The 20,623-nt window shown below is 22.0% G+C and overlaps 2 protein-coding genes across 2 annotated transcripts; both read left to right on the top strand.

Annotated features, from left to right (window-relative positions):
• Positions 1–460: 460 nt before the first annotated feature.
• On the top strand, positions 461–2,503 carry PY17X_1229400 (methionine aminopeptidase; the record flags this gene model as incomplete). The annotated part of the gene is made up of 1 exon (XM_721932.1): positions 461–2,503. One exon carries the CDS (start codon positions 461–463, stop codon positions 2,501–2,503), a length of 2,043 nt encoding a protein of 680 aa, XP_727025.1.
• A 1,806-nt stretch (positions 2,504–4,309) lies between these two features.
• Positions 4,310–20,309, top strand: PY17X_1229300 (conserved Plasmodium protein, unknown function; the record flags this gene model as incomplete). Its single annotated transcript, XM_720899.2, has 2 exons — positions 4,310–19,552; positions 19,671–20,309. The coding sequence occupies 2 exons, from the start codon at positions 4,310–4,312 to the stop codon at positions 20,307–20,309; spliced, it is 15,882 nt and encodes a 5,293-aa protein (XP_725992.2).
• Positions 20,310–20,623: the final 314 nt, after the last annotated feature.

Raw genomic sequence — 20,623 nt, 5'->3', positions numbered from 1 at the left:
TTTTTTTTTATTTTTTTTATTTTTTTTCCTTTATAATAATTTATGCATAATATGGTATAAATAAAATAATTATAAAAATGTATCCAAATATGTGCTAGGATACAAAATATGTAATAAAACAACCCCAAGGAACTCATTCCTGCCAATATAATAATACTAAATGTATTGTTGATATGACATAATATTATATGAATATATGGGTTACTACCATTATGATTATTTGTTATTTTTTTTAAACTTTTATATATACTAAGTTTTGTGGTAAATTTCTGCATTTTATTCAATTATACCTAGAAAAAATAAAGTAATAATAAAAAAAAGGGAATTATGAAAAGAACAATTTTTTCAAGAATATTCATTTGAATTTCTTTAAAACTGTAGCAAATTCATTATTATGTTTTTTATTTTTCTACCTCTTATTTGATGTAATAATAATAACCAAATAATGTGAAAAAAAATTATGAACGTTCATATTTTCTTGTTACTACTTTTTTGTGGTACATTTTTATGCAAAAAAAATAGTAATAATAGCAATTTTCGAATTATACACCAAAATGGGACAAGAGGAAACACAAAAAGAAATGTAAAATGTGTAAGAAAAAAGAAACAATATAATTATATACATCCCAATGAAGTTAGTAAAAATGACATCCGTTATCATCATTACAATTTTTTTATAACTACACACACACACAAAAAAAAACTAGCCAAAAAGGATAAATTTAAGAGGCGATATAACCTTAACAGTTCAGGCGAAGGATTTTCAAACACAATCCATAATAATGTTAAAAAAAACACAAACAATTATTCAGAAGAACAATTACCATCATATCATAAATACATTGAAAATTTCAAAACAAGAAAAATTATTCATCCAAGTATAAGAATAACAGATCATGACAAAAAATTTATGAAATGTAAAGAAAGTTATAATAAATTATATTCACATTTAACAGAAACTGAATTATTTGAAAACTTTTCATATGTTGGTAGACAAAGAAAAGGTATATTATCTCCAAAATATTATTTACCAAAATATATTGATAGGCCAAATTATCATAAAACAGGTACACCTATTTATGTAAATTATGAAAATAATTTAAAATCGAAAGAACATATATCAATTAGAAATGATGATAATAATAATAATGAAACGGACGAAAAATATCATAAAACATATTTTACTACAAACAAATATGAATATAATAATGTAAAAAGTGATTATGATATTGAAATAATTTCAAGAAATTGTAAATTTGCTAGAGAATTAATGGATGATATATCATATATAATATGTGAAGGTATAACAACTAATGATATAGATATATATATATTAAATAAATGTGTGAACAATGGATTCTATCCCTCTCCATTAAATTATCACTTATTTCCTAAAAGCTCATGTATATCAATAAATGAAATATTATGTCATGGTATACCAGATAATAATGTTTTATATGAAAATGATATTGTAAAGGTTGATATAAGTGTGTATAAAGATGGGTATCATGCTGATATGTGTGAAAGTTTTATTGTTCAAAAGATTTCAAAAGAAGAAAAAAAAAAACGGAAAAAAAATTATGACTATATATATTTAAATGATAAACTTAGAACTAAACATACAAAATATATTATAAAATATAATTTCGATTTAACAACACATAAAATAGTTAAAAAAGGGAAATATCCATCTGTTAGAAAAGTTAGATATAATCCACCAAATTCGAAAGAACATGAAAATGAATATATAGAAGAATATGACGATAATACTAACTCAGTTTTTGGAGAAAATTCATATAATAATAATTATTATACATATAATGATGACCCAAATAATGTTTCTGAAAATTATGAAGACGAACTTGAAAATTTTCATCGTAGATATGATGAAGATTTTATTTTTAATCCTAAAAAAGGAGAACTATACAATAATCTTCAACAATATATTTATCAAAAGGGAATGGAAAAGGATAAAAAAGGAAAAGAAATGAATAGAAAATTTGAATTTTTTGATACAAATAAACAAGATATAACGAATATGAAAAAATTCATGTTTGAAAAAAATAGAGATTTAATTAAAACTGCTTATGATTGTACTATGGCAGCTATAAGTATATGTAAGCCTGGTGTTCCTTTTAAAAATATAGCAAAAGTTATGGATGATTATTTAAAAAAAAAAAATAATTCGTATCAATATTATTCTATTGTTCCCAATTTATGTGGACATAATATTGGAAAAAATTTTCATGAAGAACCTTTTATTATACATACATTAAATAACGATGATAGAAAAATGTGTGAAAACTTAGTTTTTACAATCGAGCCAATTATAACAGAACGTTCTTGTGATTTTATTACTTGGCCCGATAATTGGACATTATCAAATTCAAGGTATTATTATTCTGCTCAATTTGAACACACCATCCTTATCACAAAAAATGGGGCCAAAATTCTTACACAAAAAACAGAGACATCCCCAAAGTACATATGGGAAAACGATTGAAATTACCAAGTTACTAAATAAGTATTATCTTTATTATTTTTTTATATTTTTTTTGAATAATGATGAAAAAAATTGTTTATCATATATTTACATGCCTGCCCATTCGACCCAAATTGGCATTTTCAATTTTTTAAGCACAATTAATTTTTTATCTATGTATTTATATTATACTTGTTTTCAAAAATATAAATCATATACTATTTTATTTCGTTATTTTATTTCGCTACTTTATTTCGCTATTTTATTTCGCTATTTTATTTCGCTATTTTATTTCGTTATTTTATTTCACTATTTTATTTTATTTTATTTTTTTTAATTTTGTTCCTTTGTTGTGCAGATATGCACACAACAATTTTTTAACAACCTTTTTCATTAATTGACTTATTTTAATGTACCAAATTTGTCTATCCTGTAAATATATGCACATAAGCATATTGCAAAGTCATAAAAAAAACATAAATTTCAAATGAAAAAAACACCAAACTTAGGGTTAATTATATAGATATACAAAAGAATCACTTTGTTTTAAAAAAGCTTATTATATATACTGATAGTGTGTCCTTTGTTATTATAGTTACAATGAGACTGTAAAAAAGGTATATATATATATATATATATGCATATGCATATTATGTAAAGCGCTAGCAGCATACAATAAGACTATTCTTGCCTGTTAATACGAATAAATGATTTTCTCATGACAAAGTCATATTTTTTTTTCTTTTTTTTTTTTTTTCAAGAAAATATTGTATTATATAAATGGATTAATATTAGCTAGATATGTATATAATGTTTATTGCTTGTAATTTATTCCATTTATTAAGCTTTTCCACATATTAGTCCTTAAAACATTCAATTAAAATTATAATATAGCATATGCATGCTCATTAATATTTCATTAAATGAATATTTATAATTTGCATATTATAGATATATGTAAAAGAATAATATATTTTTTTTAAATGACCATCAATTATAACATTATATAAGAAAAATATAAAATAAAAAAATTACACAAATTTCATACATTTTTTGAGTATAATAAATTTTTTTTTTATAGTAAGCATGGAGTAGGTAAAATTGTGAGAAGCGAGTAATAATGCGTTGAAAAAAAAGGTATAAGAATTTAAGAATATAAAAAAATTAGAAAAAAATGAAGAGGGCAAATAAAAAGCAAAAGCAAAAGCAAATTAAATAACAATTTCATAATTTGAAATTTTTCATATGTATGATACAATAATATATATGTTTTTTTATTTTTTTTCTTATTTTACTCTTTTATTTTATATCGTATATTGCGTGCAGTTCGTCATTCGTTAATTTCGTTAAGTTTGCATTTTTTATGTATATCTACTTTTGTTGTTTCCACTTTTTAAATATCATTTCTACGTTTTTAATTTTTTTAAACCTTTGGAATTGTTCCATAAAAAGGAAATAATTCCAAGCCGTGTATGGAAGTAGAAACAGCATGTATATGTATGTATCCAGTACATGTATGTATGTATATATAATACATTAGCATATTTAGAAAAATAAAGACTACTAAAATAAAAAGTACACAAACGAGACATATCCAAGTATAAAAAAACGATCGACATAATTGTACTTAACCGTTTTAAACGTAAATATAGCAAAAAAAAACGGGCCGTCATGAAAAACTAAAAGAATTTCGCGAATGGAAAATAACAAAATATAGTAAGGACATATACACCACAATTCAGTGAATATAAATATATCAATATATATATATATCAATATATATACACATAGTTACATAGATAGTGTACACACAAAAAAGAACGAAGAATGAGCAGAGCATGTCACGAAAATGTCTCAAATATACGCGATAGCAGCGTGTGTTATGATGAATACAATAATGAGGATTTATTACACCTAAACAAAAAAATAAAAATAAATAAAAATGATTTTTATAAAAATCCCCAAAATGGATATAAAGAGCATAATTGTTATGAACCGTTAAATTCGTATGATATATTTCCTCATGGAGGTTTGTATTATTACGATATAATTATTAAAGACATTTTAAAATATGGGTTTAATAATAAAAATGTAGCATTAAAATATAAAAAAATAAATGAAAATTGTGATAATGGAAATTATGTTTATTTGGGTGCCGGTGTGTTAAAGAAAGAGCAAAAAAATAAAAAACATAGAGACAAAAATAAAATGGTTTTCATATTTTTTGTTAACGAAGTATTGTTGAAACGTTTGAGAAGTAAAGAGAGAAAACAAATAAGATGGAAAGAAAGAGAAAAGCATAAAAAAAAAAGAAAAAAAAGAAAAAAAGAAAATTTGGCAAGTACATGCTCCCCAGAAAATAACGAAAATAACGAAAATAACGAAAATAATGAAAATAATGAAAATAAAAATAATAGTAATATTAAAAATGATCAATCTCATAATATTCTTAATGGTGATATAATATATAATCCATCGCCCATAAAGGAAGATGATGTAAAATACCAAGATAAAAATATGGATACCATTTTCGTAAAACGGAAAAGAAAAAAAAGATCCAATAATAGATTAAATGATATTACCTATATATTAAATGAAAAAATTAGAAATAAAAATATGTTTGTAAAAACAAAAGGGTCTTTGTTTTGCGAGTATACATATTTAAATGAAGCAGGAGTATGTACAGATGTGAATAGAAATCAAAAATCAATAAATTTTGAAACGTTTTATAACGATCCCGCAACTATTGGTAGAAACACTACCCCATTAACTACAAGTGGATATTGCAAAAGGGATAAGACACCAAAAAGATGTGCTGATTATAGTGACAGTAGTGATAGTAGCGACTGTGATGATAGTAGCTATTCCAGCGATTGTAGCGAAGAAAGCAGTTTTTATGATGACCTTATGGATGGAGATGAAATGATTAGTGCACCCAATGTATACACCGACAAAAATAATATATTCCTATTAAATATTTTGCACCATCAAAACACAGTATATTCCGTTAAATGGAAAGAAGGAATAAGTGAAAATGTTTCAATCCTAGTTTCTATATGTTATGATGGATATATGTATATATGGAAAGAACAAACAAATTGTGAAAATAAAATAACATTTGTTTCTATTTGCAGAATATATATTCTGTATTTTGAAAAAATTGTAAGTAATATTAAATGGTGTTGGGTAAAAAAAGAAAATGAATCTGATTATTATAATTTTATTATGAACAACGTTACCACATCTAATGGAAATAGTTCTAACAAAATGAACATAACAAAAAACGAATATTTAATAGTATATGGTTGTAAAAATAAATCATTTAAGCGAACAAATTTGGATATTACTCCCTATAAAATGAAAAACAAGATAAAAAATAAAATAAAAAATTGTATTTATTTTAGCGAATTTGAAAATACAAGTGATGAAAAAGATTTTATGATATTTTCAGTATATGCAATATTTAATATATATAATAATAATATATATATAAAAAATATATTAAACTATGAAAATGTTCCAATAAACATAAATTTTAATTATATTATAAATGCTAAAATTGAATACAATTTATTAAATACTTCACTAATTTCGATATATACTGATGATACTTATATTCCTAATAATGAATATAATATAAAATATGGTGAATGGAAGGTAAAACGAGTTTGTGATTATTTAAATAATTTCTTATTAAATAAAAATAATTCTAGAAGTTATCATAACCAATTAAAAAAATCATATATTTCAAATTTTATAAATTTGTCTAGTTGTAGTGACTCATCTTGTTCATCATTCGATCAAAATTATAATGATGAAAAAAATAATCGAAGAAATTCAAGATATAGTATACATAATCTTAACAACAATCCAAATAAACGAGGAATCAGAAACATCAATTATGAAAGCAATACTAGTAGTACTAGAACTTCTGAAAAAATAAAAGAAAGAAATTTTATATTTTTACAGAAGCTTTTAAATGTGATAAACAATTTAATGCCTCCCTTTTCGTTAAAAATATCAACAAAAAATTCTGATTTTTATAAAATTATTATTAAACCAAATGATATATGGATAAAAAAAAAGAAAAGTATAGGTGTTCGTTATATACTTGATTATAAAAATTATGAACGTTCCAAAAGTTATACAAATAAATATTTTTTTTTGAACAAAGGAAAAAAAAACATGAATTCACAACTTTTTTATAATATTGATTTTAATAATAATCAAAATGTACTTATCATGGTAGACAAATTAAATTGTAAATTATATCTTTATGATTTTTCAACTTGCATAAAATTAAAACAATGCACAAATTTTGATCCATATCCTTATCAGGAAATACAAAATATAAAAATAGATGAAGGAATTGAAAATAATAAATTTGTTGATACGACCATAAAGAGTTCCATAAACAATCACGATGTATCGAACAATATGGTGACAGATGTCAATCATGAAAATAATAATGATGAGAAAAAGTCAAAACGAAAAACAACAAAAAAATTTTCTCTTATATGTTGCCTAAACAGTATATATATAGACAAATATTATATTTTAAAATACAAAATTTACAATTTTTTAAAATTGAAAACACATTTTATTTACAGCTTTTCAAACAAAATTTGTAATTATTATGAACATCTCAAAACAAATAAAAAAAACACAATTTCAGCAAAAGAATTTTTAGAGCAAAAAATGCTTATTCCTTTAGTATATAAAAGTAAAATGATAGAAAATTTGGATTCCTTTTTTTTATTAATGTGTATTGATAAAAATCGTGAAAATATATTTGTGCTAAAGTCAGAAAAAATTAATATTGTTCAGAATTTAAAAATGATATGTATATTTGATGAAAATAAATGTGAGGAAATCTCTAACTCACAAAATAAAACCATACATTTCAATATGATAAATGAAAGAAAAAGCGATACAAAATATGATGTTAATAACAATTATGATGATGATGATGATAATACCATGGAAAACAATAGATATTTAAATAAAGTTAAACAAGATATCGCACAAGTAGAAAGGGTTAGTTTTAAAATTACAGATTACATGATAAAAGATTTTCATTTAACTAGTAAAAATGATGAGAAAGAAATTTTATTAACCATTAAATATACATACACTACAAATGATTATGACCATAGTGATAGTAAAAAAAAAAAAAAAAAAAATGCTTATTTGCTTATAATATCAACATTACAGATTTGTAAGGATAATTTTATTTATATCAATCTCAGATTAAGAAATATGTTCACTTTTTTTAGTCCAATAAATGCCAATTTTTTATTCTCCTATTTTTATTTATCCTACCAAAATGTATATATAATTGCCACAAATCATACAGAAGCATCACATACATATAATCATGAAATTGAACAAAATGATAATAAAAACATTAACAAGGAAAGGAATAACTATTTCACTGATTATTATGGAAAGCATGACGAGATAAATAATAAAAAAAAACATAGCATATCAAGTAATAACATTGACAATTCTGAAAATGTAAGCAAAAATCGTAGCAGTATTTTCTATGAAAATAATTATGATATATTTAAAATGGAAGAAGAAAACTCCTTTTTTTCATTTGAAAGGAGGAAAATGGAAATTGTAAAAAATGGACACACCGTTTTAGTTAATTTTGATGATAACGATAGAAATAATAATTTTGGGGAGGAACATATTGAGAATAAAAAAAAACAACAAACAGAAAATAATGATCATATAAATTACAAGATAAATAAAAATTTTCAAAACAAAAAATATGTTGTTAATTTCTATCTTATATATCCAAATAATGAATTAATTATTAACTTTTTTCAAATTCAAAATATAACCAATATTGTGCAAATTTGTTTATACGATAATTTCGTTTCACTGATTACACACAAGAAATTACATATTTTTAATTTTAATAACATTTGTAACAATTTGATTAATGATGAAGTAAGTTTTTGTGGATCAATAAATTCTAATAAGAGAAAGGGAATTGATATGGTATCTCTTTCATTTCCTAAAATATTGCGAAATAAAATAAAAAGTAAAATATTTATGACTTGTTCAGGCGAAAAGGATGTATATTTTATTGTGGCTAGCTTTTTAGTAAATATAAAAAAAATAAACAAGTGTATTAATAATACCTATTTGCACACACAAAAAATAGAAGAAAAAGGAAATTATTATTACGCGTCAGTAATTTTATTTAATAATATTATGGATAAGAACAAATGGAATATTTTAAAATATAAAAATAGTTATCTTATTTTTTCAAGGAATATATATTTTTTGGAAAATAATTTGCTTTTTTTGAAAAAACTGAGTTCTGAATATGAAAAGACGATAGTTAATCGAGGAAGATTGGTTGAAGATGAAACAGAAAAGGAAGCAATAGAAAGTTGCAAAGATAAAATAATAAATGAAAAATCGAAACCCCATTTTATTGTAGATAACGATGAAAATAGTTACATAAATAGCCATAGCAATTCACTGTCGTTCCAGAAAATAAATTTGTTTAGAAATTATAAAAAATATAACAAGAATAAAATGAATTCACAATTAAAACGAAGAAAAACTAAAACAGAGAAATCATATAGAATATTTTATCACCCAATAAAATTATTGAATTATATAAAAATGGGTTTGTTTTCACATGTAAATGTCGCATTAAAATTATTGTTATATATATTATTAAATAAATTATTTAAGAATAAAAACAAGTATCATATAAAAAAATCATGTTCTCTACATTATATATTTGACGAAAAAAAAAAAATGGAAGTTTATGCAAATATATTTGGAGATATAGCATGTGTAAAAAAATGTCAATTTTTATTCGATTTAAATGTTATTAATACAGAAATTGAGAAACTATATAAAAATAATGAAAAAAAAGGTTCTTGCATTTCAATGGGAGAATCGAATATTAATGAAAACAAGTTAATAAAAGAAAATGAGAAAACAAAAAAAGAGGATAATGATAAATCGATATTTTTTTGGGACAACGATGCGGTTTCGCTAGACGATTTTAATTTATATTCAGATGACAATGATTCAGAAAAAGAAAAAAAAAAGAACTCAGAAGAATGTAGCAATGAAGATAATTCTTCATCCTCAAAAAAAAAAAAAAAAAATGATAACACATTTAGCAGTGACGAATGGGAAGATGATGAAGAAACAAAAAATGAATTTTCAAAAAAAGAGGACGAAGAATATGAAAAAGAAGAGAGACATTTTAAAAATTATTTAAAATATTCAAATGTACTAAATTTACAATTAAAAATTGAAGAAATAAAAATGCTTCAAATTTTGATACTTCATATGAATATTCCACATTTAAATTATTTTTTCCAATTGTTGCTTTTTTGTATATTAAACAGTTTTTATTATGATTTAGAGGACGAAACTAAACCAAGAGATGACAAAGATTACAATAATAGTGATTATGATAATAGTGGTATGGATAGTGATAACAGCAATAGTCGATCCTCTTATAAATCTGACAATAAAAATAAATCACAGTGTCATTGTGAGATGTTTAATTTTAATATAAAAAAAGAAATAATTAAAACTGATCATTTTCATATATTCAATTATATAAATGATAGTAAGGAAACTGATATTTCCTCATCCCTTGATAATTTTGCTCAAGTTGTATCATTTTTTTCCCGTTTATATATTAATTGTTATTTTTTACTTAACATACAAATAGATATGCATTATTCTTATTGTTATTTCCTTTATTTTATAAATCAAATGGTAGGAAAAAATATATACAAATATTTGGAAAGTTTTATAACCAATTATAAATGTTTTTTTATTATGTATGTTACAAAAAACGATCTTTTGAGTGTAGATTTGTTTAATCCGACTTCTATTTCAGAAGAGATAAATAGAAGAATGGAAGAAAGGAAAAGGAAAATAAAAGCAAATAACAAATATTATAATAATATGGGAAGTGTAATAAATAATTCAAACCAATCAGCCAATATGCAATTATGTATTGACATACGTAATGAGCTAGAAGATAGTTTTGACAATAATTTAATAAAAAAAGTAAAAATAAAAAAGAACGATGTGAAACAAGTTAGCTTTAAGGCTAGTGATAGAAATGATGAAGAAAATGGAGAAAACGCGAAGGTTTTTGAGATAAAATTAAATAATATTGAGATAACGAAAAGAGAATTTTTTGAATTAGAGACAGACAACATATTAAAATATAGTTTGTTTAATTTATTTAAAGATATGAACATATTTTATTATATGCATAATAAAGAAATGTTATTTTTTATACATGATATATTAGTAAACAGAGTAATAAAAAAAATAAATACAATAAATATAGATGATAAAGAAAAGAATAATGAATTCAATGAATGTATGGATTTTTTAGCATTATTATATTTAGCAAAAAATGAAAAACAAAAATTAATGGTATTTTACAAAATAAAAAAACAAAATAAAATATATGATTTTTTATCTAACGATTTTAAAATACAAAAATGGATTAATGCATTATTAAATAATGCATATAAATTAATGCAAATAAAAAGATATTATTTAGCTATAGCATTTTTTATATTATTGGGAGATGTAAAAGATATTATTGATGTGATTCACCAATATTTACGTGATACTCAATTAGCAATTTTTATTATAAGATTGATATATTTTTCATATTGTGAAACAGATGGAATATATAATAATACAATTGGTTGTATTAGTAATGAACATGAAATATTTAAATATAATCCAATTCTTGCAAAAAATACTGGTTCTCAATCTAATGAGCAGCTTACATCTTTAAGTTTACAACAAAATGAAGATAATGAAAATAGTGATATGAGTAGTAATGTTAGTTTAAAGAGTATTAGCATAGCAAATGAAAGCATATCTAATTTTGGTGGTTCTATACAAGATGGAAAAAATATAGATATATTTTCAAATTCAAAAGAGAGTAATAATAAAATTGCTAAAGAGAGTGAAAGTTTTGAAAACAGTATAGCCAATTTTCTTCCAAAATATTTAAATTATATATTTCAAGTCAAGTTATCTAGAGAAAAAAAAAATGAGTTTGATATGTGTGGATATGGTAGCATAGATAGTGAAAGTAGTTGTAGTGTTTATAAAAATGAATATTATTATGAATTGAATAAGAACAAAAGTGTTAATAATAAAAATGTTTATTTTAATATTATTAAATTTATTATTTTGGATAAATATGAAGATGCTTATACAGAGTGTGAAAAAAGAAAAACAAATGATTTTATGCATATTATTATAAAAAATGTTATAAAAAAAAAATTATTAAAAAAAGATGTCGAAAATAGTGGTAAATTAAATCAGAATATTAATAATCAAATAAAAAATTCAGATGATGTTTCAAATAATTTGAATGTTAAACTTGATATTGCTGAATTTTATTTTTGTTCTCAAGATTTTTTAAAAAAAGACATGTACAATTTATCTTTTATTTTTTATTTTGTTTTTTTTTACAATACAATGAAAGAAGAGGCTCAATTATGGAATATTCCCAACGAGATGAAAACAGAACATTTAATAAATTCAAATAACTTATTCCAGTTTTGTAAACAATATAATCCTTTGTTTGTTATACTATTTGAGATATATATAGAGAGGTATATTATTAAAAACCGAAATATATATTCTATGCTTTTTTTTTCAACGATTTATAAGCAAATGTGTTATAATATTTTATTATATAATAATTTTGATCAAAATGAGAAAAAAAAAATATATGATGACGATATGGATAATATATGTGTTAATTTTTTATCACATATCAAATTATTATCAAAGTTAGTATATTTGATATCTTTTAGAATATACAATAGTAAGATTCAAAATGAGAATTATTTAAATAATATTCATCAAAATGGTGGTATATATAATAGTGAAGAGAATGTTATTACACATGGTGGTTGTTTTTTTTTAAATTACACTGGATCTAAATTTAAGAGCACCTCTAAATTTAAGCGTGTATCAGAAATGCACCGATATCCCTCGTATAGTGCACTACTAAATAATGAAGATATAAATTTATTTAAAAATATGAACACACCAAATGATATAATGGGAGAATATGATTTATATTATGAAAACTCGTTAGAATTGGAAAATGAAAATGAAAACAAGAGTATTGTTATTCCGTTCATAAAAAAAATAAAGAATATAGAATATGTAGATAGTTTTGGAAAAAGAAAAAATGTACATATTTTTTTAAATAATTTTTTTAACAAGCTTACATATTTATGCAATAAAGACAACAAATATGTAATAAATTCATTTATATTGTATGACAATTTTTGCAACGAAGAAAAAAAAGAAAATAATTGGAGCGTCGAAGAATACCATATATCCTTAAATAAATATAATAACATTTTAAATAATTTCTTTACATATATTTTCTATTTATATATTATTAATGAGAAAAAAAAAAGTGATGTTATGATATTTATTATAAGTAATATTACTTCTATCTTTTTTATATATATAAATGATATAGTAAGCATAATTTTTTATTTCTTAAAAAAAAAAAAAAAATCTTTGTTATATTTGCATGTTCCTTTTCTTCAATTGATATTCCTTCGAATCATTTTAAGCACCTACTTTGTATATGAAAAAAGGCAAGAGAAAATGGCAAAGCAGAGGAATCGAAACAGGGGTGGAAATAGAGACATGGCCAGAAACGTGGAAATGGCCAGAGACGGCTTACAAGTTTCGGGGGTTAATAACATTTCAGAAAATTGTGGAAAAGAAACAAATGAATCTGACTTAAAAGTAAAAATGGATAATTCAAAATGTCATAACACATATAATATACAAGAAGATATATTTTTTTCAAAAAAAAATATTTCAGATATAAACAAAATGGGAATAAAAATTAATGAAAAATATTTTTTTTATTATATTCATTTGATTGATTTATTTATATGTTATATCAGTGTAATGGTGATATGTATAATAATGTTAAAAAAATATTACCGATTTTTTGAGAATGGTGTTGAAATAGATAAAGAAAATAGCATGCGATTTGATGGAAAATATAACAAAATTAATAATGAGAATATATATGGTCATAATAAAAGAAAAACCCTAAAAAGATTATTCGGAATTTTACATTTATTTTTAAAAAAAATAAAAAAAATGAATTGGGATGTTGAAAATGTTTATAAAAGAAAAACATCTATCACAACAGTCCTTTTGAAATTTATAAAAAAAATTTATTTATGTAAAAAAAAAATAAATAACAAGATAAAATGTAGTTATAAAGGAAATAACACAACAAAACAACATAATGGAGCTGATAAAAGTTTATCTGAAGAAGCACAATTTTTTTATAAATATAATAATGAATGTACAAATGAGTTGATTGAAAATAGAGAAAAAGATGTAACAAAAAAAGGAAGTATTGTTTCAAGTTCTGAAAAAGGAATAAAAAATGATAGTAAAACGATTGAATCTGAAAAAATGAATAATGAAAATATTTTACAAAATAAAAATTTGGATGGTTTTGTTAATGGGATGGATCACCAATCTAGTATAAAATCATGTGGATATTTACAAAAAGTAGACAAATATTCATTTTCTGAAATTTTATTTGAACGTTTTTGTATTATTAATATTTTTCTTTCAATTTTTGAATTATTAATGAGCAATTTTCAAATATTTGCATATAAATCGAATATATTTACTTGGACCATACATTTAAAAAAAGAATGGGAATTAAAAAAAACCAAAAGGAAACAAATAATAGAACAGTTATCTCCATTAAATAAAATAAAAATAAATTATATTGGAAATAAATTAAATGATAATATAAATAACCAAAATAAATCGAACTTAAAATATGCAAATTTTGTATCTATAAATTATAATAGAGCAAATAAATATACACATTTATTTTATTATAAAACATGTATAATGCTTGGAGTTTTAGAAAATATATCAAATTTTATAAATAAATATTTTTTCCCAAAGTTGAAATTATTATTATATAAATCAGCATATAATGTAAAAAATACACTATTGACATTTTTATCATTTCCATTTTTTATAAACAAAATAAAAACAAAAACACATTTTATAACATGTGAACATTTTATAGATTCTCACATTTCCTATTATTATAACAAAGAGTTGTATTTTATTTGGAAATTAAATAACTGTACATATAGAACGTTTATTTTATTTTTTAATAAATATTTTTATTCATATAACAATTATATGAACGATCAAATACATTCTTATAAAAATAAATTATTAATGAATATTGCAAAGAATAATTTAAAACTAGACGTAAATTCAAATGGCATTTGTGATATGGATGAAAATAAAAATGAATTTTCCTACAATATGTATGATCAAAATTTGACTCAAAAATATAATCACCAAATAGAAAATGAAAAAAACGTTTTTAATAATTGTAAAGTTAGTAACTTACATGATGAAAAAGTTACCAATTTATATGAACGTTCTTATCGAGAAAATCAATATAATTATAATTATAAAAAATTTTATGATTTGTATAATAATGGATTTCGAATTTGTGAAAAAAATTATTTAATTTTGCCAAATGTCAATATGGAAAAAAATGGCGCAGCTTATAATCGCTCCAACTTTTTATTTAAGAAATCGAAAAGTCAAGATAAATTATTTACTTTTACATCTCGAATGAATTTTTTTAAAAAGTTTAGAAAAAATGTAGGCCCAAAAAATGTAGACCCAAAAAATGCAGGCCAAAAAAATGTAGACCCTCAAAATTCAGGCTCCAAAAATTCGGGCCAAAATTATATGACTAGTAACAGTACCGACATGAGTCCTTCGGGTACACAGGTTAACTCAAATGGCACATCTAGTGAGTCAGAAAAAAAAAGAGAGAGAAAAAAAAAAGAGAATAAAAAGAGAGAGAAAAAAAAGAAAGAGAGGAAAAAAAGCAGTGTGTATAACTCAGTGGAATATGATAACATTTTTAAAATAAAGAATGCAATTATTAGAGAAAATAGGTTAATAATGGAAGAAGATAATGATAATGAAGAAGTTATGGATAAAATCGTAAAAAATAACAGATACTTATATATTCAAAAAAATAATATACAAGAAAATTATGAAATTCGTATGAATGATAATAGTAACATGTGTACAAACGAGCAAAGTTATAGTAATTCTGAAGCAAAAGAGAATGACATAGATTCGTTTGATTTGCATCTACAAAATAGTAAACAAACTGAACAGAACCCACAAATTAGTAATATTATCGAACTAAATAATAAGCATAAGCATAGGCATAGGCATAAGCATAATAAAATTCCACATACAATTCCATTATCACTTCTTTTTAATAACATAAATGAACGACATGTTATAGAAAAAGATAAAATAAATAACTCTAGTAGTACTATCGTATATATTCGTAGAAAAAATAAATTAAAAAAAATTTCGATTTTAGATCATTTAAAAAAACTTAATAAAAAATGTCAATTTATTAATTATATATTATATAATGATTTACATCATGAGTATCAAGATGGGTCAAGAAGGTCTCGAGTAAATGTTGATAGAGTTGAAAATAGTGTTAATAATAAATATATAGATGTAATAGAATCTAAACAAAAAATTATAAACAAAACTGATATTATAAATGGGAAGAATGAACTTATTAAATTATCGAAAGATGTAGAAAATGAATCAATAAATGTTAATCAAAATAATAATATATATAAAGAAAATAAAAAAAAAGAAAAACATGATGATATATATATTAATATAAATATGAGCAAATTATTATATATATATAAATGTATGCATATACAATGTATGCATAATTTAACACCTCTTTGTTCTCTTTTAAATAACTATATACCAAATGATTGTAGTATAACAAATTTTTTTAGCAATTCATATAATAACTATTTTGTTAATAATATATTTTTTCACAATTTTTTTTATACCTATGATAATAATCTTGTCTTATTGCTCAATTCTGGAAACATTGATCCAGTTAGATATACATCTACAAAAAATACACATCAAAATTTATCCCAATTTTATAATGCTAATGAAAAACACACACAAATTAATAACCAACCCATAGTTAAGAAAAATAATTATGATGAAAATATATTTCTACTTGATAATACAAATAAAAAGATGATAAAGAATATACATAAATATCAACCTGAATATGAAATAAAAAAAAATTTCATTATTTCCAAAACAGCAAAAAAATATATCGAAAAAACATTACTACTTTTGTATAACAATGTAGATTTAAACGAACAAGATAAAATAAATGGAAATGACAAAAGAGATGAAGGAAAAAAAGAATTTGATAATTTATTTGAATATATAGATAAAAATTTAAATAATTGTTTAAGAAAAAAATATAATTTTATTTATAATATTACAGATCAAAAAAATAATTTATCATATTTAAAAACGGGTGCAATAATATCACATCCATTTTTACCTGTTTATGCACTTGTGCATATAAATAATGAAAAAAAAATAAATACAGATAATGAATTAGATAAATATAAATTTAAAATAAGATTATGTAAATTTACAAATAAATCAGATGATATATCATATAAATATGGAAACATTATTACAAGCGTTTTATGGAATACGAATGGAAACTTATTAATAATTTCTGATAATCAGGGCTATTTATATATTTATAATATATTTTTGGGAAATTTTATACAACAAAAAAATAAAAATAAAAATAAATTACATAATAATCAAGAAGGTGATATCACAGGAGCAAATACAAACGTAAATAACAACGTGAATAGTTTATCTTATAGTGTTAATAATAGAAAACAAGATGTAGTAAAAAATATATCAAAAGGTAAAAAAAGTAGTTCTAAAAATTGTAATAAAAATGAAGCATATCAAGATAAACAAATAAATTATTATAATAAAGAAACAGATGGAAATGAAGAATATTTTCACTATGATGATGAAGAAGATGATGAAAATAATGGAGATGATAATGAATATGAATGGGTAGAACAATATAGAGAAGATTTAAAAGAAGAAGAAGAGGAGGAAGAGGAAGAAGACGGAGAATTAGATGGAAGTGAAGAATATGATGGTGCTGATGAAATTGAAAAAGATGGTGAATTAGGAGAATTTGATGAGCATGTTAAACAAGCAAAAAATATAGAATCTGAACAAAAAAAAAATGATAATAAATATAACAATTTTACAAGTAGTGAAACAAAAAATTCCAAAAAGAAAAAAAGTGATGATACTAGTTTTGGAAGCAAAATAAAAGGAAATAATAATAAAATAAAAAATTTTTTTAAAGATAATTTTTTAAAAAAAAATAAAAATAAAAATTCATTAGAAAATAGTGAAAAAAATTGTGGAGGAAAAATTAGTGAAAAAAATCAAGATGGAAAAAAAAAAAAAAAAAAAAAAAAAAAAAAAAATATATATATTCATAAAAAAGGATATATTATAAAAGAAGCTATGTGTATAGTTAAACTCCATGATGAAATAATTGATGTTAAATGTTTAGATGATAATAATTTTTATTTAATTACAATTGGAAAAGGAATAAACACAAAATGTATAAATAATCATACAGCTTATATAAATTCAAATTATGAACAAAATGAATATAATAAAAATAATCTAATTTCTTCAAAAGAAGAGACTGGAAATGTGGAAAATATTAATAGTCAAGATCATTTTTCAAAAACAAACTTAACAAAAGATAAAAATAATACTACCTTTTATCATCCCAATTTTGGTAATACTAAAGATGTACGTCAAATTACTATATCTCAACATTTTGATATAAATAATGATGGTAATAATTATGGTAATAATAATGATGGTAATAATGATGATAATGATGATGGTAACATTCAAATAGATCAACGAAACGAATATAACAACGGCTACTATTGTAATGATACATATAATAAACAAGATGAACAATCTTTTAATATGATAAAGAAATATAAAGATTTTGAAAAATTAAATAATTCGAATAATAAGGAAAGTTGTTTTGATCAATGTTATGATAATAGAAATGAAAAAAAAAATGATTTAAAAAAAAAAAAAAAAAATTATAAAGAGGTTGAAAGGAAAAGTGCTAATAATATTGACACATTTTTAAATCTTCATGTTTTTAAAAAAAAACATTCATATTTTAAATCTCGATTTTTTTATTTTGATTCACCAAATATAGTATTTTTTAATAAACATAAAAAATTAAAAAATATATTGCAAGAAAATTTATGTATATGTGTGTGGGATCTATGTTCGATGTTAACAAATGAACAAAAGATATATTTATTGAATAAACAAAATATGAATGAAAATAAAAATAAAAATATTTATGATATAGATGGGAATGGAATTTCGAATAATATAAACCAAGTTGGGGAAAATATTTCAAAAAATAATAATATAAATAAGGAAAAAAATAAAAAATTGCAAAAAATTATTTTACACCCAACACTTGTATGTATTATTAGTAATATATCAAAAGATAAAAATCAAATAAATAAAAATAAAAATTCAGAAAATGATAATTTTATAACTTGTTTTTGTTCTTGGATACGTCCTACTAATAACTACATGCATAAGATTGAAAATCTGTTTGAAAAAGAACAAGATGAAAAAATAAAAAAACAAAAAAAAAAAATTAAAAAAAATTATTATAGTGACCATCAAATTGTGAAAAGTTCTAAAATACAAACTCAGATTAATCAAAATGATTTTCAAAATAGTAGTATAATACGTAGTATTAAGCAAAATAAAAATAGTAAAATAATAATAAAAGGTAAAAAAAAAAAAAAAAAAAATATATTTTGGAACTTTTTCAAAAATAAAATATATTCAAATAACTTTTCTGGAAACTCTTATATATTTTATGGAGACCAAATGGGATATGTACACATTATTCATTTGCAAAAATATAAAGAAGTTTTATGTTTTAGGGCTTTTGACGTTCCTATATTTAAAATATTTATAACAAAAACGGATGTGGTTACTAAGTTGTTAATTCTGGCGGACACCAAAGTAGGTCACTGTTATGTTTGTCCATTTTTTCACTTTTTCATTTTTTCATTTTTTCTCTTCTTTTTCATTTTTTCACTTTTTTTTTCATTTTCTCTTCTTTTTTCTCCCCCTTGTGCAGCTGCGAATATACGAAATCGTGACCCCACGTGAAATCTGCTTTATAAAGGAAGTTGAAATAAATCATGAATTGTCTCCTAAAAAATGTATTTGCGAAGAAAATTTAAATGAATTAAAAGAAAAAAGAAAAAGTGAAGAGAATGAGAATGAAGGAATGTCGATATTTAATTTGTCATATTTTTTATCATCAAATTATCATAAAAAAAATAATAATACAAAAAGTGAAGAAAAAGCTAATTTAATAAATAATATATCAAAAAATAAAATAAATTCTGAAAACCCTAATAGTTTAAATGATACAACATCAACGATTGGTAACACAACACAAATAAAAAATAAAACAAATATATCAAAAGAATCTTATAATAATGTTATATATAAAAATTCTGTAAGCAATTCATCTTTTAGTTCAATTCATAATTTTAAAAATGTTTCTGAAAGTGATGATGATGAAAATAGTAACAAAGATGCTTATCAAAGTGTTATAATTGGAGGTATAAATTTTGGATATTTAGGTCTTAATTTTTCGAAATTTATTAATAATAAAAAAAATAAAAAAATAATTGATGCCTATTTATTAACAAACTCACATTTAGTTACTATATCAAGCAACGGGACAATCATTTTGATTAAAATATAGTCAACCTACACATTTTCCATATTTTTTCCATATTTTTTCCATATTTTTTCATATTTTTTCCATATTTTTTCATATTTTTTCCATATTTTTTCCATATTTTTTCCCATTTTTTTTCCATATTTTTCCATATTTTTTCCACCGCTGCGACTCTGCAACTTGCATATACAAGTATGCTACAATTTTAACGCTCTGAAAAAGTTTATTATATTCACACATATTTGTAACTTATTTAAATCATAAAAGTTAATATATATAGTTGGTTTGAGAAGTGGTGTTTTGTGTGTAAGTCGACCCATTGGTAAGAAAAATAATGT

Source organism: Plasmodium yoelii (genome assembly GCF_900002385.2).
Source record: "Plasmodium yoelii strain 17X genome assembly, chromosome: 12".
NCBI classification, from domain to species: domain Eukaryota; phylum Apicomplexa; class Aconoidasida; order Haemosporida; family Plasmodiidae; genus Plasmodium; species Plasmodium yoelii.
Note: the sequence above shows the minus strand (reverse complement) of the source record. Positions and strands in the feature narration are given on the sequence as shown.